The sequence below is a fragment of the Cynocephalus volans genome, chromosome 7, assembly GCF_027409185.1.
Source record: "Cynocephalus volans isolate mCynVol1 chromosome 7, mCynVol1.pri, whole genome shotgun sequence".
NCBI lineage: Eukaryota > Metazoa > Chordata > Mammalia > Dermoptera > Cynocephalidae > Cynocephalus > Cynocephalus volans.
Window position 1 is genome coordinate 100508178 of NC_084466.1, and position 25790 is coordinate 100533967.

At 34.9% G+C, this 25790-nt stretch overlaps 1 protein-coding gene across 1 annotated transcript in view; it reads left to right on the plus strand.

Moving 5' to 3' along the window:
• The window catches only part of DNA2 (DNA replication helicase/nuclease 2), a 53431-nt gene that overhangs the window by 7885 nt on the left and 19756 nt on the right, over positions 1-25790 (plus strand). The window contains exons 4-8 of the mRNA XM_063103360.1: positions 830-1013; positions 3287-3432; positions 11908-12039; positions 21325-21544; positions 25310-25427. Of these exons, the coding sequence (XP_062959430.1) occupies positions 830-1013; positions 3287-3432; positions 11908-12039; positions 21325-21544; positions 25310-25427 (800 nt within the window). The remainder of the gene's footprint in view (positions 1-829; positions 1014-3286; positions 3433-11907; positions 12040-21324; positions 21545-25309; positions 25428-25790) is intronic.

Genomic DNA, 25790 nt, shown 5'->3' on the forward strand with positions numbered 1-25790 from the left:
TTATGTAGATGTTGTTATTATTTAATTGTTTATAAGGGAGTAGATTTGAATGTGGCTTAATTATACAAGAAAATTGTGTCTATTTCCCCAGCATCTCAAGTCTCTTTATCCCCAAAATTGATTTTTATTGTCATTTGAAAACCAAGTTATAAAGGGGCTTACTAATAACTACTTCCTATTTCCCATTACATTCTGTTTTAAGATTGCAGCTTAAAAATTGTTAATTCTCACTAAGAACAAAATTAACTTCAACATAAGAACATTCTTAGACCCCAGATTTCTCTACTCAGAGTGTGGTACATGAGGGGTAGAGGGGACATACAGAGAAGGTGGACGTCTAACTTTGGCTCTTTGTCCAGGCTGCAAGTTATATCATTCGATTGAAATAAATATGATTTTATTCTTGCCACACTGGATTTGGCTTCATGTTTCAAGACTTATAGAAGCTATAGATATGCTATAAGTCTTAAGAATGAGAGAATTAATTATTAAAACAACACAATTCATAATTGGAGCTATATGTTCACTGGCAAAGTTTTTATAGCTTTTACAATAGACATTGTTAGCACTAAGCAGTTTTCCTTTTTGGGATTTAAGGAAAATCCATGGGTATTCTCAGGTGTGTTTCAGAGGTACAAAGGGGCAGAGTGACTAGGAGTTGATTCAGAAGACTGCCTACTAGTATTTAGTTTTTTTAAAAGACCTATAAATTTAGAAATACTTCTTTTTTCAGATAAAATACTCGTTTACTTTTAGAAGCCTTCTTATTGTGTTTAAATTGTAGGGACCTAAACTATGTATGTATGCTTTAACGTTGCTTTATTTTCAGGTGTTCTGTACCCGTAGAGCCAGGGGATATCATTCATTTGGAGGGAGACTGCACATCTAATACTTGGATAATAGATGAAGATTCTGGATATTTGATTCTGTATCCAGACATGCTGATTTCTGGCACAAGCATAGCCAGTAGTATTCGATGTATGAGAAGAGCTGTCCTGAGTGAAACTTTTAGGGTAAATAATATTAATAGCTAATGCTTCTACAGGGTCTTAGAGTTTACAGAGCACTTTTACATTTATTATTTCATTTAATCCTCCCGGCAGTCTTGTGAGATGGATGACAGTAATCAGCTGCGTCTTATAGATGAGGAAAATGGGCTCAGAGAGGTTGATTGACTTGCCTGTACTCATGTAGCTAGTAAGTGGCAGTGCTGGAATTTAAGGCTAGGTGCCTACATTCTTTAAATCTTGTTTAACTTAATAAAATAATTAATTCTAATGATAAAAAAAAATTAAAGTGGCAAAATTTTTTATTTAATACACCTAGGCATTTCCAAACTTGGATTCATGTGATTCCCAATAAATGAAAAATGTCCGAAAGTCTCTTTTAAAAGGATTATTATGGAATATTTCAAACATATACGAAGAGATAATTATACTCCCATGTACCCAACTTTCACATTCTGCTATTCCCAAACATTATATTATTTTGCAAGTAAATGACAGCTGAGAATTTTTTTAAAAGTTAAATATGATATTTTTATTATACCCAATAAAATTAACAGTAGTTTCTTAATGTCCAGTTTATCTTTAATGTCTTTTATCAAAAATATCTAATATTTTTATTAGTTGGTTTGCTCACATCAGTATCCAAACAGAGTCCTAGTATTATTTGGTTGAAAGGTTCTTAAGTTTCTTTTATTCTATATTAGTTCTGCCTTCCACCCAACCCCTTTGTTTCAAAGCAGTTTATCTGTTTAAGAACCAGGGTTATTTTTATTTTTTTATTTTTTTATTTTTTTTTGTCGTTTTTTCGTGACCGGCACTCAGCCAGTGAGTGCACTGGTCAGTCCTATATAGGATCCGAACCCGCGGCGGGAGCGTTGCCACGCTCCCAGCGCAGCACTCTACCAAGTGCGCCACGGGCTTGGCCCAAGAACCAGGGTTATTTGTTAAAAGTTTTCCCCCTCCTCACAGGATATTTTTAAAATTATATAATTAATCTATGTGTATGTAGAAAACGAAAGATCCAGTTAAGCAAGAAAAGTGAAAGAAAGAAAAATACTTAAATAGATTTCCTAGTAGTCTTAGTTGTCACTTATTTGTAGTTTATTTTATCATAGGATTTTATTAGCTTTTCTTGCTTGAATTGTGGAGGAATATCAACTTCTCTTTTAATGGCATATTATAAAACAGATCTGAATATTACCTTTTTTTTTTTTTTTTTAAAGATGACCGGTAAGGGGATCTCAACCCTTGACTTGGTGTTGTCAGCACCACACTCAGCCAGTGAGCCAACTGGCCATCCCTATATAGGATCCAAACCCGTGGCCTTGGTGTTATCAGCACTGCACTCTCCCGAGTGAGCCACGGGCCGGCCCTCTGAATATTACTTTTTAAAAAACTTTATTTTGAAGTAATTTTGACTTACATAGAACTTGCAAAAATAGTACAGAGAGTTCCTCTGTAAATTAATTTTTAAAATTCCTGATGTGTGTTTTGGTAAACTTCATGGGAGAGGTATAGGCTAATAAAAGAATTAATTAAGAAATAAAGTATTGTTTCTTTTTGAGAGGAGAAAACTTTCTTTTCAAAAATCTCTGCTGTAGATTTAAATTTTATTTGAGAGCTGGCCAGTTAGCTCAGTTGGTTTGAACATGGTTCTGATAACACTAAGATCAAGGGTTCAAATTTCCATGTTGGCCAGCTGCCAAAAAAAAAAACAACAAAGAACAGGATAAATTTTATGTTTGAATGATATCTTTTACTTGCATGAGTTTATGAGCTATGTCTTTATTGACTTTTCTATTTGGGTGGATTATAAATTGACTTTAGAGAAAAAGAATGCTTTTAAAATATTAAATATTTAAGAAGATATTGAACTTTTTCATGTTTTAATTTTTTTCAAAATGGAAGATACTAATTTGCAAAATAGCTCATACTTGTAAAATAATTCAGATAATTTTGAACAGAAGAAAGTGAAAGTCACCTATAATCCCATCCACCAGGAAAAAACATTGTTTAATATTTTGGCATTTATCTTACCAGTGCACTTTGGCTATTGTGGTTTAATAGATTAGGTAATAAATATACAATCATGTCTCTGTTAATATGTTGTGAAATAAAATGTTTATTTGAGGGCTGGCTGGTTAGCTCACTTGGTTAGAGCATCGTGCTGATAACAACAAGGTCAAGTGTTCATTCCCTGTACTGGTCAGCTGTCCAAAAAAAAAGTTTCCAATATATAAAGGGAAAAAAAAAAATGTTTGTATAACTTTTTTTTGTAGAGTTCTGATCCAGCCACACGCCAAATGGTGATTGGTACGATTCTCCACGAAGTATTTCAAAAAGCAATAAGTGACAGCTTTGCCCCAGAAAAGCTACAAGAACTTGCTTTTCAAACTGTTCAAGAAATAAGGCATTTGAAGGAAATGTAAGTATTTATGAGAAAAACCGCAGGTACAATTTTACTATTTAGCTTCTTTCCTGGAATGTATCAGGTATTTGGATATTAGACTATTCAGCAGAAGCAAGTATAATCTAGAATGCAGATTCCAAGGTTTCAGTACCCTGTGCACCTCTGTGAGGAATTTGTGAAGTTGCATACCAGAAACTCTTGGCTAAAAATATCTAAATATTCTGTACATGTGCATAACAGATACCTTAGCTGCCCTCAGAGAATGTGTAAGGAACTTTTTTTGCATTATTTCTAGAAACAGTGTGACATACTGAAAATTAATTGTATGGGTTTAGAAGTCAGATGAAACTAGTTTCAAAATCCACCTTTGCCAGTTTTATGACTGAACAAGTTACTTAAAGATTCTGAAAGAGGGGATAGTATCTATTTTTTGCAAACTTTCTGTGACAATGGCGTGAATATAGGTAAACCCACAAATAACTAATTATTGGTGTTTTATAAGTGACTACCTGCAGGGGGATTGGCATGTTCTGCTCTCTCATTTCTTGACTCCTCTGTAGTCCACCTTTTTTTCACAGAGATGTTTTTAGTAGTGGTGATTTTGATTTACAGAGTAGTTGACATAAACTTAAATTTCCCAGAATATAATTCTGTGGTCAACACTGTTTATATAGGAAAAAAGTTTCCCAAAGTTCCACACAACTCATTCACTAATGACTTATAACCTGTTGTCTTAAAAATATTTTGAACCCTATCATATGTCAGGTACTGTGTTAAGTGCTTTTAGACATCTTATATCATGTGATAGCTCCCTGTTATAAATGAAGAAGCTGAAGCACAGAGAAGTTGTCACTTGTTCATGGGCACACAGCATGGCCTTCAAAATACGAATAGACTTAATGTTTTGGCTTTATTAATCGAGTTCTACTTATCTCCTTATTTGCCACTTCGCATTTTAAATTTTTTGCTTTTTGTCACACCCTAATCAGCATATGGCAATACATTATCTGTTGAGTATTATATTGATTACCTATTGCTGTGAAACAAATTATATGAAAATGTAGTACCTTAAAATGACAAACATATATTACCTCAGTTTCTGTAGGTTAGAAATTCAGAAGTGGCTTAGCTTTGTAGGTCTGTCTCAGAGTGTCCCATGTGGGGATGCAGTCATCTGAAGACTTGACTGAGGTGGGAGGATCTGCTTTCAAGATGGCTTACTCACATGGCTGTCAGCAGGATCCTTCAGTTCCTCTCCATAGGGCTGCCTGATGTGTCCTCATGATGTGGCAGCTGCTTCTTCCAGATTGACTGGTCCAAGAAAGAGCAAGCAAGAAGCCATAATGCCTTCTATAACCTAGTCTCTGAATTCATACATTGTCACTCACGGTTTTTTTAGTTCATTAGATGCAAGTCATTAAGTTCAGCTCTCCTTCAAGGGTGGAGGAATTAGGTGCTATCTTTTGAAGGGAGTGTCAAAGAATTTGTCGGCATATTTTATTTTTACACTTATTTAATAATTTATTTGTTGACAAATAAAAATTGTATATATTTATTGTGCACGACAGGATGTTTTGAAATATGCATACACTGTGGAATGGCTCAGTTGATCTAATTAACATATGCATTGCCCCATTCTTATTCTTATTAACTGTAGTCACCATGTCATACAATAGATCTCTTTTTTTATTTTTTGTCTTTTTGGTGACCGGCACTCAGCCAGTGAGTGCACCGGCCATTCCTATATAGGATCCGAACCTGTGGCGCGAGCATCGCTGCGCTCCCAGCGCTGCACTCTCCCGAATGCGCCATAGGCTCGGCCCACAATAGATCTCTTGAACTTTTTTCTCGTAACTGAAATTTTGTACCCTTTCACCAACATCCTCCCATCTCCCTGCCTGACATATTTTAAAACACCACAGATATTCAGGTATCAGGCAACCTGATTATAACCAGAACCCAGTTTGTAAAAAAGGATGAAAGAAAACAAGGCTTCTCAGCAGCCAGATTTGATTTCATGAAGTCCATGTATTAAATTTTGAGTACTTTACCTGGAGTGTGTCTCATACTCTCCGCATCTGTTATTATTATTATTATTATTTTGTTTTTTTGCCTTTTTCGTGACTGGCACTCAGCCAGTGAGTGCATCGGCCAGTCCTATATAGGATCCGAACCCGTGGCGCGAGCATCGCTGCGCTCCCAGCGCCACACTCTCCCGAGTGCGCCACGGGCTCGGCCCCTGTTATTATTTTTCGCTAATTTCTAACGTCTTAGTTATCTGATTTTCAAGGTATAACAGGAACTAAGGGGGCTGCTATAGAGAGGCACCTTCATAGCTGTATAAAATGAGAGCTGAGGTCTTCATTATAGGGTAGAAGGTCACAATTTTGGGGGGATTCATTCTTAGCAGATCCTTAATATCATTGTTACTTGTGATATACTAAGTCACTAAGGAAAAACTGTATTTTATAATTGTGAAAATATTAATTCTCCCCTAATTCTATCCAAAGTAATGCCAATCCTGCTCAAGAGAATGCTTTTTTAAAATTCTGAAATCCTAAAATAACAAATCCAGAGTTCTTTCCTTTTTTTTTTTTTTTTTTTTTTGATGGCTGGCTGGTAGGGGGATTTGAACCCTTGACCTTGGTGTTAAACATCTTGCTCTAACCAGCTGAGCTAACCAGTCAGTTCTGAGTTACTTTTTACCCTCTCTCATAGACCTTTTTTTCTTGGTAGGGAGAAAGATCTGTTTATGTTGTACCCTCTTATGTGGATAAAAGACTAGGCTTGAAACTCCTACCTTTAGTATCTTAGTAATCTTGGGAAAAATCCGGCTGTTACATGTCATTTGCTGAGAATTGGCTAAAAGTAACAAGGAAGACTATTTCTAAATAGGCTGGCCAGTTGGTTAGAGCGTGGTGTTTAACACCAAGGTCAAGGGTTTGGGTCCCTGTACTGGCCAGCCAACAACAACAACAAAAAAATAGAAATTATTTCTAAATAGGTTATAATACATGCACACCATATGTTATTGTAATTAATAGTGCAAGAGGTTATGCAGTAAAAAGTAAGTCTATCCCTCTAATCTATCTTTATCCCTCTAATCACCTAGTTCCTTATCCCAGAAGTAACCACCATTACCAGTTTTTTGTATGTCCTTCTACAGAGGAAACATTTATGTGTGATACTGTACGTATATATATATTTACATTTTTTACATAAATAGTAGCACAATCTATGTATCATCTTGCTACTAAAGAGTAAATCTTGGTGATTATTCCATGTCAGTACTTATCAAGCCGTCTCATTTCTAATTGATAGTGGCTTAGTGCTTCATTGTATGGATGTACCATAATTTATTTAAGTAGCTACCTGGCATTTCCGTTTTTGCTTTTATAAACAATGCTACAATAAGTAACTTTGTGCATCCTTCATTTTGCACCTGTTCAAGCTTTTCTTTATGCTCAATACCTAAAAGGATTGCTGGGTCAGAGGGTGTGTGCATTTAAACATTTTATGTAATCTTTTCATTTGGAAATAATTTCAGATTTAGAGAAAAGTTACAAGAATGGTACAAAGAGCATGCATGTACCTTTTGCCCACATTTATCTGTTAGCATTTTACCTCATTTGTTTTATCATTAGTGTTCTCTTTCTCCCTCTTTCATTGTCTCACTGTGTAGATTTTTTCTAAACCATTTGAGAGTAAGTTGTGTACATTATGGTCTTTTACCCTTAAGTATTTAAGTGTATCGTTTCTAAGAATTAAGAAATTTCTCTTATGTAACCACATGTAGCATTGATACAATACTTACTGTTCTCATTCCAGCTTTGTCAATTGTACAATAATGTCTTTTGTAGAATTTTTTCTTTCAGTACAGGATTCAGTCTGAGTGCATTTAAAATTTTGGTGTATATTGCCTAACTACTCTGTATGGTCATTGTTTTGGTTTACATTTCTGCCAGCAATGCCAGTCCTTGTTTCCCCACATTCTCACCTGCATGGTCTTTTAACATCTGGAAGCTGTCTAATTTCAAATGGCCTTTTGCAAGGATAACCTTCACCTTGAGTAGTTTAGTTTGAATGTGTTTCCTTACATCTTTTGGGGCACTTGGTATTAGCAGTTACTTCCTGGCTTGAGGAATTTCACCTTCTCTTTCAACATGAGGTTGCTATTGTGTTGAACACAAACAATTTTGGCAGAGCTAGGGTTGCTAATTTTGTCTTCTCTGCTGAACTGGCTCTCTCAGAAGGCTGATACAACTTTGCTCTCTTAGACCTGTTGAGCTGGAGATAGCAGAAACTTAGGAAAGTAGGAAACTTGGTATTAGAAATACTGCAAAGTTATTATGTGATAAATTTGTTGTATCCCAAAGTCTCAGTGTTTGATGAATATGCTATTATGGTGCCACTTTCAACATGTGAGGAAAAAGGTAGATTGTTTATTTTGAAAGAAGTTTGCAGATTGTTGGAAATTACGTCAATACTCAAGGGAACTCAGAACTGCAGGGAGAGCATAATGGCAGTGAATGGTTATAACACAATATAGAAGCGAGCCCAGGAGTGAAGAACTTGAGCTCTGGAGCTAGAGCTGTGTGTCCTTTGGAAGCGACCTAACTTCTGGGCTTCAGTTTCCTCCGCTATAAAATGCAGGTGCCAGTAATAGTATCTATCTCATAGTAATAATGAGGGTTGAAGGCATTTATTCATGTGTAGCACCTGGAATGGTGCCTGGCCTGTAGTCAGCACTATGTAAGTATCTGTTGTCATCATCGTCTTCATCCCTTAACAAGTTCTTACCATAAGCTAAATGATTTACGCACATTGTTTCGTTTAATCCTCAGATGAACTCTGTGAGATAGTTATTATTTCAACTTTACAGAAGAGGAAACAGACTCAATTAATGGTGGACCTCTCAAAGTCACACATCTAGTTAGTTCAGAGTTAGGATGCAAACCTAGGTGTGATCTGACACACCAATTAATGTGCTCTCAGCACTCTAGAGTAGTTATTAAGATTGGGAAGCTTAAACATAAAGAAGGAACTGGAAGAACCGTCCTGGGGGGGTAAGTCTCTAATAGTAGTTCTCAAAACTTTTTGGTCAAAAGACGCTGTTACACTAAAAAATTATTGAGGACCATACAGAGCTTTTGTTTATGTGGTTTCTATCTATAGATAATTACTGTATTAGAAAATCAAGACTGGGATAATTAAAAATGTTTATTTATTAAAAAGTAACAATAATTATTTATTCCACGTTAATATAAATACATTTTAATGAAAAATAATTATTTTGAGGAAAAAATGTAACTAGGTGAGTGACATATTTTTTGCAAATTTCTAAAGTGTCTGGCATAATACAAGACAGCTGGTTTCTCATTCTGCTTCTGCATTCAATATATTGCTATATTTTATGTCATGTAGCCTCAGAAAACTTCACTATACACTCATGAGAGAATGAAAGTAAAAAGACAAGTAATGTCTTAGTATTGTGATGACATAATTTTCACCTTGTGGACACCCTGAAAAACCAAGACTAAATTCTTTTAGTCTCTGCTGACTTCTGATACAAGAAGTTAATGTTTCTGTAGACTGTCCTTTGATGTAGTCAGGCTGATATTACATTTTTGTCTATATAATCTTCACCTTTTTACATTTCTACTTTCCATTGCTTGGTTTCAGGAGCAATAGCATCTACAGTTTCTTTTTTATCCCAGAGGTGTAACTGGGACACCTCCCATTAGATCTGACATAGTGTGAATTGGAGCAACTTATCTGAAATTTGATGTCATGTCACTGTTATTAGGGTTTTTTTTTTTTTTTTTTGTGGACTATGAAGTCAGCTTTTATTCAGGAATACCAGTGACCTGAGGAGAGATGTTAGGGTAACTCATCTCTTCAGTAAACCTGAAGGAGAAGGGCCAGATTAAAACCATCACAAAGACTCAGATTTACTAAGGGGTTTTTAAAGAGGGGGTTGAGGGAATGGAATGTGGGAAGTGAAAAGCGGGAGGGAGGGGGACATGAGCTGTTGGATCTCTGTGCAAGGAGCCAGGTACATGGTCCCACCAGGGCTCTGTCTGGTGTCTGTTTCCATCCTTGCTGTTATCTTAGGGTCCTGCTAGATTTTGATGCACTTCAGGTTGGAATCAGCACAGCTTTATTGATGCCTTCTTTCGTTTCTGGGGGTCTGGATAGTATGTGTCTCGTGGCAAGTTTGCAACTCCTGGCTAACTGAAAAACAACTTTGCATTTATATAAATAATGTCATCTTACCCCATAACCAACGTTCAAAATATCAAATAACCATGGGAAAAGAGGGAACGCAGAGAAATACATGCTAAGAAAAAAAACTATGTTTTTAAGAATTTTCTAGAGCCCATGTGGTTTTAGGTCCCAACATGGCTTCAGTCTGGCTCACTCCAACACCATGAACTACTGTATGATGCAGTAACTACTGTTTTTCCCATGCAACATGTACATAAAACAGGTTTATATCTGCCCCCTCCCCAACCAGTGATTTGGAAATTTTCTTCTTACACTATCACTATTTATATTATAGGCAAGCTTACTACTCTTTTTTCCTTTAAATAAAGTAAATAAAACTTTATTTATAAAGTAAAACTGTACTGTTTTACAGTTTTATCAGGTTAACATTTAGAATGCCTTTACTCGACTTGTCCTGACCTCAGTGACAAAGCCCTTTTATTTTACTTATGTTTAGTTTAAGAGTACACATATCTTTATCTGCAATACTACATGCTAAAAATAAAACAGTACTTATTTGCCCGATATATTGAACATTTGGCATGCCCTTTCACAGTGTAAAACTATATAAACTGAAATTTTATTCCCAGCTTATAAATCTGTTTGTTTTTATTACCCTATTTACAACAATTTAAACTTAATGCCCCTTGACTAGTTCTAATGCTTACCATTAATTCTTTCATACAATTGCCTCCCTTCTCTTGAGTTACTTTAGTTCGTGTTCTCTGTTTGCTGCAGTAAGTCATTCAGCAAATTTTTCAGAGAAGGTTCTTATATACCTCTGCATATTTGAGAATGTCTTCCAGTTGGCTTTGTACAGAAATGGTAACTTGGCAGGGTATATAATTCTTGGTTCAAAATTATTTTCCCTTAAAATTCTGTAGATATTGTTCCATTGTCTTCTGGCATTTAGAGTTGCAAGGAAAGAATCTGAGGTCAGCTTCACTTTTGCTGACACTTGTAGAACTTTTTCTTTATCCTTGAAATTTAAAAACGTCACCAGAAAATGTCTAGGTTTTGCTTTCTTTTTGGCAAATTTTAAAGGTACCCTGTGTGCTTTTTCCGTTTGTAGATCTCGTTTGTTCGACTACAGAAAATTTTCAATTGGCTCCTTAATTACTGTCTGAGCTCCGTTTGCTTTCTCCTCTATTTCAGGTATTCCTATTATGTGTAGATTGTATCTCTTGGACCGACCTGCTAGGTCTCTTTTTTTCTCCTATTTTGTCTTGATTTCTTTCCCCTTTTTCTCTGCATTCTGTAAGACTTTCTGTTGCTTTGCATTTACTTCAGTAATTCTATTTTGTGGACAATCCGGCTTGTACTTTTTTCTCTTAACTGTCTCAACTCCCTGATACTTTTCGAGCTCTCTGCCTACCTTCTCTATTACTGCAGATAGTTTGTTAAACTCCCTTGTTATACAATTCTTAAGCTTTTCTGTGGCTACTATTTCCAGTGCTATGTTTGTTTCAAGAGGCTGCATTTTCTTGATTATTTAGCTCTGTTCCTTTCTTCTGAACCTTCTCAATAACTCTTCTTAGCAACGAGAACCAAAAATGGAGATCAGGGTTTTTTTTTTTAATTTTGGTAAAATACACACAACATAAAAATTACCATTTTAACCATTTTTAAGGGTATAGTTTAGTGGCATTAAATACATTCACATTGTTGTGCAACCACCATCCCATTCATCTCTAGAACTCTTCCTCTCCCCAAGCTGAAATTCTGTACCCATAAAACCACAAATCCCCATTCTTCCCTCCCATCCTCTGGCAACCCCCATTCTGCTTTCTGTATCTATGATTTTGACTAATCTAGGTACTTCATATAAGTGAAATCATACAATATTTGTCCTTTTGTGACTGGCTTATTTCACTTAGCATAATGTCCTTAAGGTTCATCCTGTTATAGCCTGTGTCAGAATTTCCCCCCTTTTTTTTAAAAAAAAAAAAAGATGACCAGTAAGGGGATCTTAACCCCTGACTTGGTGTTATCAGCACTGCACTCTCCCAAGTGAGCCATGGGCTGGCCCTAGAATTTCCCTCTTTTTAAAGTCTGAATAGTATTTCATTGTGTATATATATATATATATATATATATATATATCACATTTTGTTTATCTGTTCATTAGCTGATGAACACTTGGGTTGCTTACTTGGATGTTTTTGTCCTTATTTACTTTTCTCTTACTTATGCTTTCATATTTAATATCTCTTATTTTGGCAGGTACCGCTTAAATCTGAATCAAGACGAAATAAAACAAGAAGTAGAGGAGTATCTTCCTTCATTTTCTAAATGGGCTGGAGATTTCATGCATAGGAATACTTCAACTGATTTCCCTCAGATGCAGCTCTCTCTGTAAGAAACACATTTTCTTTATATATTGTTTATAGTTTTTATTTTAATTTAATTTTTATTTTTTTAAAAGATGACTGTTAAGGGGATCTTAACCCTTGACTTGGTGTCGTTAGTATCACACTCTCCCAAGTGGGCCGGCCCCTTTTTCATAGTTTTTAGATCAGGATTCTATTTCATGTGTTGAATCAAAGCTTTTTAAAGGTTGAGTTATTACAATTAACCTTTTTGTTTGCTTATTTTATAAATTATGGTCCTGAGTATCTTTCTAGGACAAAAAAGAATCTAATGAATAGAATATTTGTTTTCATTATAATAAAATCTTCTTTTTTAAAAAAAATTAATTTTTTTTATTACTTTACCATCGTTTATTTTTATTATTTATTATTATTATTATTTCTTTATTTTTTTTATTATACATACATGCGGGGTACAACATTGGTTTTCAACAATTATGTAAAATCTAATTTTTATATGTAGCTATGTTTAAAAAATTTTTAATTTAATCTAATTTATTTTTTTTGGCAGTTGTTCAGTAAGGGGAACTGAACCCTTGACCTTGGTGTTACAAGGCCGCTCTCTAACCAACTGAGCTAACCGGCCAGCCTATTTTTTTTTTTAAATAATCAATTTATAAATATTTTGGACATCCTAATTTTTTTATTTGGAAATTTCATTTGTATGTCTCTGTATTACTATCATATGGAATGTGTCATATGTTGATTGTCATATGGATTTGTGCTGTATGTTTTAATACTGTATTTAGCCATTTAATGCTGTTTGGCATTTGGTTTATTTTTCATTTCTTTTCCTGAAGGTGGCCCTGACATAAATTTGTAGGTAATATTTTTTTCTTTTCTGTTTTTTATATATTCAGCAGATATTTATTGGGTGCCTAATATGTACCAAGTAATGTTCTAGATGCTTGGATTACAGTAGCAAAACAAATAAAAGCACAAAACCTCCTACTTCATGGAGTTTCTCTACCACAGAACAAGTAAACAATAGCGTGCCAGACTGTGATAAGTGCAGTATAGAACAATGTAGAGGGTAAGAAGGAAGGGAGAGTAGGTGATGGTAGTGGTAAGAAATATTATTTCCATACAGTGGTCAAGAAAGGCCTTTCTAATAAGGTGGCATTTGAGCAGAAGCCTGAAAGGAATGAAGTAGTAAGTGATGGCGCTTCTCCAGGAAGAATGTTCCAGGTAGGGGAAACAGAAAGGGCGAAAGCGCTGTGTCTGACCATACCTGCAGTGTCTGCAGCACCTCAGGGAGCCAGCATGCTGGCTGGAGCAAAATGAGGTAGGGGCGAGGGTAGGAGTAATTCTCCTGGAGCCTCATAAGCCTGGTCAGGACTTTGGCTGCTGCTCTCATTACATGGGAAGCCACTGGAGGGTTTGCTCAGGGGTTTTGATCTGATTTACATTTTTTAAACAGGCAACATTTTATTTTTCATTATAGAGGCACAATGTTTTCTCAATACTTTATCTCACGACATTTTGTGAGCTAAATAGTTTGTTTTAAGATTTGTGAATCAGGGCTGGCTGGTTACCTCAGTTGGTTAGTGTGGTGTTGATAACACCAAGGTCCAGGGTTTGATCCCTGTTACCTGCCAGCTGCCAAAAAAATCCAAATAACTCTAAGATTTGTGAATCAGAAATCTTTTGAGCAGTCAGTTCTTTGGATCAATTTGTTCTCTGTGGTTCAAAGAACATACTGGGCCTGGATGCAAATCCCAGTTGTGCCACAATTTGGTGTATAACTTTAGGAAAGTTTCTTAACCTCTCTTTGCTAGTTTCTGCATTGAACTGATTTACTTTTGAAAGGATCAGTCTAGCTGCTGTCTTGAGCTTGTAAGATAAGAGTGGAGAAAGGGAGACAAGATAGGAGGATCTTGAAAGGATCCAAGCAAGAGATATTGGTGGCTCATACCAGAGTGAGAGCTGTAAAAGAGATGAAAATCAGTTAAATTTTGGTCCAGTTTTGAAGGTAGAGCTGATGGGCTTTTGATTAGATGTGAGGGAAAGAAAAGTCAAGGATGATTTCAAGAGTGAAAGTGTAACAAGAATGGGTCAAGAGAGTGGTAGAAGAGGATTTGGGAGTGCAGACAACTGTGTTGAGAGGTTGTTCTGTGAAGGGGCATATGGAAATGTACTGGAAGCTAGAGGCTTATGTCGGGTTAAGATAGCTTTGTTGTTGTTTTAAAGATGGAACATATAAGTGCATGTTTATATGCTGATGGAAAAAATTCTGTAGAGGGGAAAATGAATACTTAGAAGAGAGAATTCTTAGAGCTAGTCCTTGAGGAGGGGAGAGGGAATGGAAGTACAAGTGGAAGGGTAGACCTTATGTGGACAGTTATTTCCTTCTGTTAAAACCTTAGAACTGGACTCTTAATCAAAGATAGTGGGTAATTTTACAATCTTTTATACACTGCCAGAATTGTTTGAGGATTTTGAAATCATTTTAGAAGGCTGCTAGCGATGTTTAAATGTCCTGTTTCTGCTGGTAGGATTTTAATTATTGTTATTCATTTTATTATTATTATTATTTATAATTCAAAGTCTTTTAGTATACTCATAGAGTTGTGCAACCATCACTATAGTCTAATGGGATTTTGATGTATGTTTTTAAAAATGGTTAATGGTTTTAAAAAAAAAGACTTATCTTGCTGTTGCAATTAAGTTTATTCCTCATATTCTTTATTTCTGTAATGGTCATGAATTTACCATCAGCTCCCTACCCTAAAAAAAAAACCAGGAGTAAATAGGATGTTTAATTTTTCTTGTGTTTTTTGTAAATTTATAAACATTTCGTTTTTTATTATTTCTTTGCAGCATATTGCCATATATGCTATATATGTTTGATATAGGGGATGGATATCCGTGCATTAGTCTTCACTGTGATAAACTGTGAAGTGTTTATTAAGTAGTCACTCTTTTCCTAGTTCTTTGCTTTGTTTTATAATATTTCTGTCATTCTGGTATCTATGAATTTTCTGTAACCCTAATAAAGTTAATTTTGTCTTCCATATCTCCTAATTATTTCTTATTTATTTATTTATTTATTTATTTATTTATTTATTTATTTATTTATTTGTTGTTGTTGTTTTTTCGTGACCGGCACTCAGCTAGTGAGTGCACCAGTCATTCTTATATAGGATCCGAACCTGCAGCGGGAGCGTTGCCGCGCTCCCAGCGCAGCACTCTACCAAGTGCGCCACGGGCTCGGCCCCTCCTAATTATTTCTTTATCTTTATTTACCCTCCCTTCTTCCCTCTGCCCTCCTTTCTTTCCTTCATTTCTTCCTTGTTATTTCTTTTTGTTCTTTACATTTGTGTGAGATTTTACATTGTGGTAGATATCCATTTTTATGGTTGGTTTAGATATAAGCTTTTATTTTTTGTTGTTTTAGCATTTTGTCTGCATGTTTTTTCTTTTTGATTAAAATATACCCATTGTTTTTGCAGTGTTAAGCTGTCATTTTCTCATAGAATCATGGACTTACTTATTCTGCAAGCATTTACTGAATGCTATATCTGTGCCCACGATTGTACCTAGGAAGTGCTCTTATAGGGACAACTAAAGCTCTCCAAACACTCAGCATATTGGTGGGGGTTGAAAACAGAAGTGGAGGGAGAGAGAATGTAGGTGACAAAAGAGGCATGAAACCTGGGAGGTAACAGCATATAAGAGACAGAGAGGAGAGGATAGAATCTACTGAAGGAGGCTTAGGATGGACCAGCAAGGGGTTTGGTAGCCTGGAAGAAGTGTATGATAGAAGCCAAGGAAAGAGTGTAGGATTCAGTGTCATCTCTGACCTGAAAGGAATCTTTGAGATCAAACCCTACATTAAAAGAAAAAAAAAATTATATATATGTGAGGGCATTTCAAAAAGTTCATGGAAAGGTTCGTATCATTTTTTAATTCTGTTTTTCCATTAACTTTTTGATCTACACTTGTTCATGTGTATAATGCAAACATACATATATACACAAACATAATGTGTGCATATACATCAAGTTACAGAGTGTTTACTGAAGTAGATTGCACATTATGCCATAAAGTAAATTCTAATAAATTCCAGAGTATCAGTATCTTAGAAACTATATTCTGTAACCGTACTGTAACAAAATTATAATTTGATAACAAAAGGATATCTAAAATTCTCATGGTTTGTAAACTAAGAAAATATTAATAAATAATATACAGATTTAAAAGGCAGTCATAAAGGGAATTAACACACTTAGAACCAGGTGGGGCTGGCCGGTTGGGTTGGGTCAGTTGGTTAGAGTGCAGTGTTAATAACACCAAATGCCAAAATCAAGGGTTCAGATTCCTTTACAAGCCAGATGCAAAAACAGAAAAGAACCAGGTTGTAAAAATGTTACATACCAAATTATGTAGGACACAGCTAAAGTAGTACTTAGAAAAATTTTAAAAATATTAAAAAAAAATTTTAGTAAAAACACAATATAAAACTTACCTTCTTAACCATGTTTAAGTGTGCAGTTCAGTAGTGTTAAGCATATTTACATTGTTGTGAGACAGATCTCCAGAATTTTTTCATCTGGCAAAAATGAAACATTTTACCCATGAACAATAAATCCCCATCTCCCTCTCCTGAAGCTCCTGGTAACCATTCATTCTACTTTCTGTTTCTATGAATTTGACTACTTTAGATAACCCATGTAAGTAGAATCACAAGTATTTGTCTTTTTTTATTGAAATATTATTGATTATACATATTTGTGAAGTGCAGATTTGAATATCAGTACCTGCGTACAGTAAGTGATGATCAAATCAGGATGATGAGTATATTCATCATTACAAAACATGATCATTCTTTGTTACCCTTAATCAAGTTCTTGCTAACCCCTATATGCCAGTTTTTGTCTTTTTGGACTTGTTTATTTCACTTAGCATAATGTTCTCAAGGTTCATCCACTTCTTAGCATGTGACAGGATTCCTTTCTTTTTAAGGATAAATAAGATTCCATTGTATGTACGTACCACATTTTATTTATCTATTCATTTGTGGATGGACATTTGGGTTGCTACTACCTCTTGACTATTGTGAATAATGCTGCTGTGAACATGGGTGTGCAAATCTCTCTTCCAGACCCTGCTTTGAATTCTTTTGGGTATATACCTAGAAATGGGATTACTGGATCATATGGTAATCCTGTTTTTAATTTCTTGAGGGACCTCCATTCTGTTTTCTATACCTGTTAGACCATTTTACAATCCCATCAGTAGTGCACAAGGGTTTCAATTTCTCCATATCCTTTCCAACACCTACTCTTTTCTGTGTTTTTTTTTTTAGTAATAGCCGTCCTCATGGATGTCAGGTGATATGTCATTGTGCTTTTGATTTGCATTTCTCTGATTCTTAATGATTTTGAGTAACTTTTCATGTGCTCATTGGCCATTTATATGTCATTTTTGGGGAAATGTCTATTTAATCCTTAGCCCATTTTTAAACTGTATTTGCTTTTTGTTGTTGTTTGTAGTTGTAGGAGTTTTTTATGTATTGTAAATATTAACCTCTTATCAGATACATGATTTACAAATGTATTCTCTTATTCTGTAGGTTGCCTTTTCATTCTGTTGATTGTGTACTTCAATACACAAAGGTTTTTAACTTTGATGTCATCCCATTTGTCTTTTACTTTTGTTGCCTGTGCTTTTGGTGTCATATTCAAGAAATTATTCCCAAGTCCAATGTTATAAAGCTTTTCTCCTATGTGGTTTTTTTCCCCCTATTTTTATAGTTTTAGGTCTTACATTTTGATCTCTAATTAATTTTGAGTTAATTTTTGTATGAGATGTAAGATAAGGTTCCAGCTTTATTCTTTTGCATGTGGATATCCAGTTTTCCAGCACCATTTGTTGAAGAGACTGTTCTTCCCCCATTGAGTAATCTTGGTTCCCTTGTCGAAGATCATTTGGTCATATATGAGAGGGCTTATTTTTGGGTTCTCTATTCTATTTCATTGATATATTTTTCTGCCTTTATGGCAGTACCGTACTGTTTAGATTACTGTAGCTTTTTCCCCTGAGTAATAGATTTTATTTTTATAGCAGTTTTAGGTTTACAGAGAAATTGAGCAGAAAGTATAGGTAATTCCCATACCCTGCTGCCCCCAGTTTCTCCCTATTTACGTGTTACATTGGTTTGGCACATTCGTTACAGTTATGAATAATATTGATCTATTATTATTAACTCAGTTTTACATTAGGGTTGCCTGTTTGTTTTGTACAGTTCTATGGGTTTTGCCAAATGTATAATGTCATGGATTCACCATGATAGTATCATGCAGAATTGTTTCAATGCCCTAAAAATCCTTCGTGCTGCACCTATTCATCTCTCTCTCCCCCCCGCCTGAAACCCTGGCAACCACTGATATATATATATATATTTTTTTTCATTATCTCAAACATTTATCATTTCTTTGTGTTGGGGATTCAAAATCCTCTCTTCTAGCTAACAGAAAGTACACAATAGATTATTGTTAATTATAGTCACCCTACAGTGTGATTACTGTAGTTCTATACTATGTTTTGAAATCAGGAAGAGTGAGTTCTCCAAAGTTGTTGGTTTTTTTAGGTTTATTTTGGCTTTTTGGAGTTGCTTGAGATTCTATATGAATTTTAGGATGAATTTTTCTATTTCTGCAAAAAATGCTTTTGGGATTTTGATGGGGATTGCTTTGAATCTGTAGATTGCTTTGGAAGTTAGGCCATCTCAACAGTATTGTCTTCCAGTCCGTGAACACAGGTTATCTTTCCATTTATTTCTATTGTCTTTAGTTTCTTTCGGCAGTGTTTTTTTTCTTTTTTTTTTTTTTTTTGTCGTTTTTTCGTGACCGGCACTCAGCCAGTGAGTGCACCGGTCAGTCCTATATAGGATCCGAACCCGCAGCGGGAGGGTCGCCGCGCTCCCAGCGCAGCACCCTACCAAGTGCGCCACGGGCTCGGCCCTTGGCAGTGTTTTGTAGTTTTCAGTGTACTAGTCTTTCACCTCCTAGGTTAGGCTTATTCTTAAGTATTTTCAAGTTTTATATTTTTTAGTGAGGAAATTAAAGTCCAGTGAGGTGGTGTGACTTGCCCAGGTTTCATATGAGAAGCAAGTGGTGGAGCTGAGTCTAGGATAAGGAATCAGTTGATTCCCAGCCCTGTGTTCTCATCAGTTCTCCTCAGCATAAGACTTTTCTTTGTTTCAGTTATTTCTGGTGGGATTTTCTGTGTGTCTCTTTGTGAAGGAGACACTCCTCTGTACATTAACTTGCATCATTTTCCCAGCAGTTTAGAACTAGTTGTTTTAAAAAAATAACTTCTATTTTAGTCTTCAGAGCAAAGAATGAGATCTTTAAAAGCCATTTAAAGAAACAACCTTTCTCACCCATAGTAGTAAGTATATGTACATTTCATTTACTTCGTCCTCATGACGCTATATTCTCCATCATAGGTTCTCAAAGGACTTTTACAACATTACCTTGATTAAAATCATAGTAGTTAAATTGAAATACTGTCATTTGCTCCACAGGTCTAGGTCTAAAATGACATTGCTTCTTTTTCTAAGGGATTGAATTTCAGTATGGGTAGCAACTTTAAAAGCTTCATTATTTGTCTTCTATTAGGTATGTATATGACATCTTAAATAATAAATTTTGCTTTATTTTATAAAAGCATATTTGAATACATACCATGATCAGATAACACTCGGTGAGAGACGACAGATTAATGTTTAAGAAATTTCAGGTAAATTGTGGCTTTCCTGAATTCCACTGTCTTCTTCAAAGATTCTAGAAGTATACATATATTGCTGGATATTACATTAGAAGCATCTTGAAATAGCTTTTTAAGAAAAATTATTGAAGACAACATTTTTTTCTTAGAAAATATTCTCATTTGTTAAGAAATAGCCACTGACCTTAATAACATGATACTAGCAAACCAAACTCAGCTAAATCATGTATTCTAACAGCTGGAATTCTAATCCTTTTTAAAATCTCGATTTTGATGTGATATAAAATATATTTGTTTGTTTGTTTTGTTTTTGGTGGCTGGCTGGTACCAGAAAGCAACCTTTGATCTTGGAGTTACAAGGCTGTGCTGTAATCAACTGAGCTAACTGGCCAGCCCAAAATATATTTTATTACTAGAAAATTTATTTTCATGCAAGATTTTAATTGAGTACTTAACTTTAAATATTGATAGTGGCAGAGATGGGTTCATTTAATGATTAAGCAAAGAAAATAATGGGGAAATTTAGGAGTGGCCATGAACTCCTTCAAAGATTGTCACATAGTGATGTGTGGAAGTGATGGGTGAACAAACCCTGCACTTCATAGATGGTGGGGATAAATAGCTCATTCTTACCCAGTTTAATGTGATGTGAAATGATGGAGCACATCTCTTGCTACTGAGGGAGCAACCACATGCAAGCCATTATTTATTAATTGGTGTAATAATTGTATATCAAAATACTTAGAAAGGTACTGTGGCTCCAGCAGTCCAAGAAGTGAGACAATTGCACTAATCTAGGCCTAAGTTAAATAAAGATGTGAGTTAAGAAAATTATAGGGGGTAGATAATTATATATCTACCCTAAGTGAATCATTGTGCAGTATGTGCTTGTATTGAAACAGCACACTGTACCCCACAAATATGTACAAGTAAATGTTAAAATATTTTGAATAATAATAAAAAAAAGAACAATTAAAAAAAATAGTGGAATGAACTGAAGGGGGCGATGATAAATATTAAGAAAGATTAAATTACGTGAGTCAGAGCCTGCAGAACAGAAGTTCTGAAACTTGAGTGTGCATTAGAATCACTTGGATGGGCTGAGCCCGTGGCTCACTCGGGAGAGTGTGGCGCTGGGAGCGCCGAGGCCGCGGGTTCGGATCCCATATAGGGATGGCCGGTTTGCTCACTGGGTGAGCGTGGTGCTGACAACACCAAGTCAAGGGTTAAGATCCCCTTACCGGTCATCTTTTTAAAAAAAAAAAAAAAAAAAAAGAATCACTTGGATGATTGTCAGGCCTCACCCTAGAGCTTCTGCTTGAGTAGGTCTGGAGTGGGGCCTCAGAATTTGCATTTGTAACAAGTTCCCAGGTAATGCTGATGTGGTTCTGAGATCACACTTTGAGGATTGCTGCTAGAAAGGTATGCAGATGCTTTCCCATCCCCACATTCTATGTATATATTGGAGAGTCAGAGCCCACAGATATGAAATGAGCTAAGTGTTCTAATTGTTTTTTTATGTGTTTTTTTTTTTTAGGCCAAGTGATGGTATTAAGAATAATTCAACATGTAGCATCGAAGTAATAAACTCACTGGATATTGAAGAAAGCATTTGGTCCCCTAGGTTTGGATTGAAGGGCAAGATAGATGTTACAGTTGGTGTGAAAATACATCGAGAGTATAAAACGAAATATAAGATAATGCCATTGGAACTTAAAACTGGCAAAGAATCAAATTCTATTGAACACCGCAGTCAGGTATAAATCGTAATAAGAAAATTGAATGTGTAATATATTTAAAGATGTAGTCTGCTTTATATATTTTGGTTCAATTCAGGTAATTTTTATTTGAGTTTCGTGTAGTACTTTTCAATTTGTAATTCATCCAGCATAATCAGTTTGTTTTATAAATATGTATATGCTACAATAGAAATTTTTCTCCAGTAAAGTAATATAACAGCTGAACTTTAAGCCATTGTTGCCAAGTTTAGGCTGCCAAACAGATGCTCCTAAAAATCAAAACTCCTTGGTCATATAAATTGGGGAAGCAAAGTATATTTGGAAACTTTGCTATGCACATTAGTCTATTAGATGTTCTGAGAAATCTTATAGTAATATGATATGTTTTAGCTATGTTTAACCCAACATTTCCTAAACCCTGTTTACCAGGGAGCTATTTTTTCATGTAGCATTTGCTTAGGACACTCTTTAGGAAACATTGGTGTAAATTTATTCTTATATTTCCTACCTTTATGTGATTATATCTATTTTTATATGAGATAGACTGTGTCTTACCATTATGTTAAATTCAAGTTTTAAAAATCATCTTTTAAGTTCATCCTTTTTGATGAACATAGCAATCCTCTGTTGCTCTTCAAAATTATTTAAAATTTATGTTAATTATAGTTACTTAACAAACCAAAGCAGTTAACACAAACTTGTATTTTGTGTTCTAATCATTTCTATCTCCTCTTCCCATCTCCACATTGGCAGTCTGTTATGTTCTCATAGAAACTTTTAAATCAGCAAAGATAAAACTAAAAGATAGTAATATTATTGTATTTTTATGATATACTATGTACTAAGGGAATAAATAATATAACAACATATGTAATATAATTTAAATTTCCTTTTGCCTTTAGAATTTTGCATATTATTTGAGCAGATTTTATATAAAATAAGGTTCATATTCAAAGTACTGAATTGTGTAACAGGCATTAAAGAGACTGTCTCTGTTAAATCTTTCTTGCCATTCTTAATTGTGTACCAAACATTTAAGGTCTCACAAAAGATTTTCAGTTTGGGGATGAAAAGTAAGGTAACCTTGTTGTTTCACCTATGATGGGGTTTTACAGAGATGTTGGAAGTGGAGGAACACATAGATTTCCCCTATTAGAAAGACTTGAACTTTTCATTTTGGTATTACAGAAATGTCTGAAATTACAAACTAAAAACTTGGCTAGATTAAAGCCCTCTTGAGGAAGGAAAATCACACCAACCTAGAAGACAGGCTGTTTTTGAAGTCAGAGATTTGAAGAAATGTATCTTGAGTCCTTGAGACTGAAATTTTTTACTTGATTTTCTTTTTAAGTGCAAGTTTAAATGAAATCACTTTTGAATGCCAAACAGGAGAGAAATGTAAAAGCATTTCAGCATCTAAAGTGTCTAAATTCAAGGACCTCGTTTCATATAGGATGCTGTTCTAATTTGCTGTGCCTTTGAAGCAAAAATATTGTCATTTAATTTTGTTCAGTTGGAACTTTTATCTTCTCAACAAGTTGCAAGAAGAACTTTTAAGAATAAAAATATAAGAATGTAAGTAGTTCTTATATTAAAAAATGAAGAAATCTGCTAGAGCAAGGCTCAAGCAAAAATATTGGAGTTTATATTTCATATTGTGCAAGAAGCAAGAAGACATTGAGAAATTAATTATGGTAGTTTATTATTGAGTTACATAGATATAAAGAAATAAGGTTCTCCTCTTAGAAGATTTGACTTTCACTTTGGTAATAAGAAAAAGCTTAAGAACAAGCTTGTTATAAACCAACTTCAGTTATGGAAGATAATTATTTTATAAGTAGATTTTATTCCAAAAGTTTATTTGTAAGTCAGTAATTTGTCATTTGAAGCATATTTCCCAAAGGAAAAATATTTTATGGAGCTAGGATCCCCAAACCAGTTCACAAAAACCTATTTAACTTGTAATATAGTTGAATTATAACAATATTGTAAAATTCAATGCACCTTTTTTTTTCATAATATTAAGGGAATTTCATTTCATTTCCTTTTTATTAAATTCCAGAAGCAGAGCCCTGTGTAACTCTCTCTTCTTCCTCAGTTCTCACGGAGGAAAAAACTTAACATGGAAGGACCATTAGTTTTGGATGACTCCCTTAGTCCACAGCCCCAAGGCTCTGCCCTGTCATTTATGAGTTCACTTTAATTAATAAAATTCTTTTTGGTAGCCATGCCGTATAAGAACTACAAGTAGAATGTTTGTAAGAAGATCTCCGAAAACATTCTTCATAGGCTCAGATGTTTAAACAACAGCGCTTCGTAAGAATCTTATGTGTAAAGATGAATTTAGGAGATCAAGCTAAAATATCAAAACTTTGGCATGATTGTTTCCCAAGACTGAATGTTTCCACATTTTATTTTGTAGACATTTAAGGTTACCATAAGTATTTCTGTAAATGCCTTTGCACTTTGAGGTATCTGGGATTGTTTTCTTTGAAAAATTTCTATATTGTTATTTCTTCTATATTTCTTTTACATTTACTAATTGTACAAGCACCACAATTTTTGATAGGAGCAAGAGAACAAAATTTTTCATTTTTTGTAAACCTGTCTTAGGCACTTAGTGATGAATTTATAGAAATAATTAATATTTGTGCTGTGAATAATACTTTGTGCCTTCTATAAATTAATATATTTTAAACAAAGTTTAGAAAACAGAAATATAATTTGACATTATACTAATGCATGCTAATTATAATTACAGGACTTGGTATTATATATTTTATGATTTAAAGACTGGGCTGGGCTAGCCGGTTAGCTCACTTGGTTAGAGTGTGGTGCTGGTAAACACCAAGGTCAAGAGTTTGGATCCCTGTACCAGCCAGCTGCCAATCAATCAATCAATCAATCAATCAGTAAATAAAAAAATTTTTAAAAAAATTAAAAAAAAAAAAAGATAAAGACTGCACCTTCCCAAATCATTCAATATTTAAATCTTAAAGATCTGTTGGGAGACAATTCAGCTCATTGTTAGTTGTATGTGACTCAACTAAATAACTTGCTCTTGCTGCTAAAACTTTTTCATGAGCTAGAGAGACTATTTCTTTTTTTTTTTTTTTTTTAAAAAGATGACCGGTAAGGGGATCTTAACCCTTGACTTGGTGTTGTCAGCACCATGCTCACCCAATGAGCTAACCGGCCATCCCTATATGGGATCCGAACCCAGGGCCTTGGTGTTATCAGCACCGCACTCTCCCGAGTGAGCCACGGGCCGGCCCAAGAGAGACTATTTCTAACTTGTCTTAGATGGCTTCTCTGACGAGCACCATTAAACCTAAGGCAGTTAATGATGTCTCATGCTCTGGAAAAATAGCAAACTCTTGGTAGAGTTAGTTTCATTTATTTATCATAGTAACTGACATAAACGTTAAACATTTTAGTGTTCATTTATTTTAAATAGGGAAAATAGTGTCTATAAAACTTAACCTCAAAAGGTAAAACATAGTTTGATTAATTTCCCTCCTTAATTTATTGGAAATCTAAATATTTACTAAGAAAAATTCTCTATATTTCTTCATTCTCTAAAATTGAGAAGCATGAACTATGTTTGTTTTGTTGAAATTAAATGTTTGACATCGAAATTATTGTGTTACCTTTACCAGTTTGTCTCATTATTTTCAAAATGGAAATAGCTTTATTGACCTTTTGATATGTTGGTTGCAAGACAATGTAGGAAATTATAGAAAGTTATAGTTTTGTTTGACAAAGTGTTTAATGATTGCACAGGTTGTTCTGTACACACTGCTAAGCCAAGAGAGAAGAGCTGACCCTGAGGCTGGCTTGCTGCTCTACCTTAAGACTGGTCAGATGTACCCTGTGCCTGCCAAACATCTAGATAAAAGAGGTTGAGCTGTTTTCAGTTTTACTTCTCTGCCTCTTCTCTTTCTCCCTGCCCTCTTCAACTTTCAGTGATACATATTTATATCTGACAGTCTGCTTACCGTGCTTGTTAAATGTAATACAGATTGTAATTTTGTAGTTGTGATTTTTTTTTTTTTTTTTTTTTGTCTTTTTCGTGACCGGTAAGGGAATCGCAACCCTTGGCTTGGTGTCGCCCGCACCGCGCTCAGCCAGTGAGTGCACCGGCCATTCCTATATAGGATCCGAACCCGCGGCGGGAGCGTCGCGGCGCTCCCAGCGCTGCACTCTCCCGAGTGCGCCACGGGCTCGGCCCCGTAGTTGTGATTTTTTAAAAAAGAATTTTAAT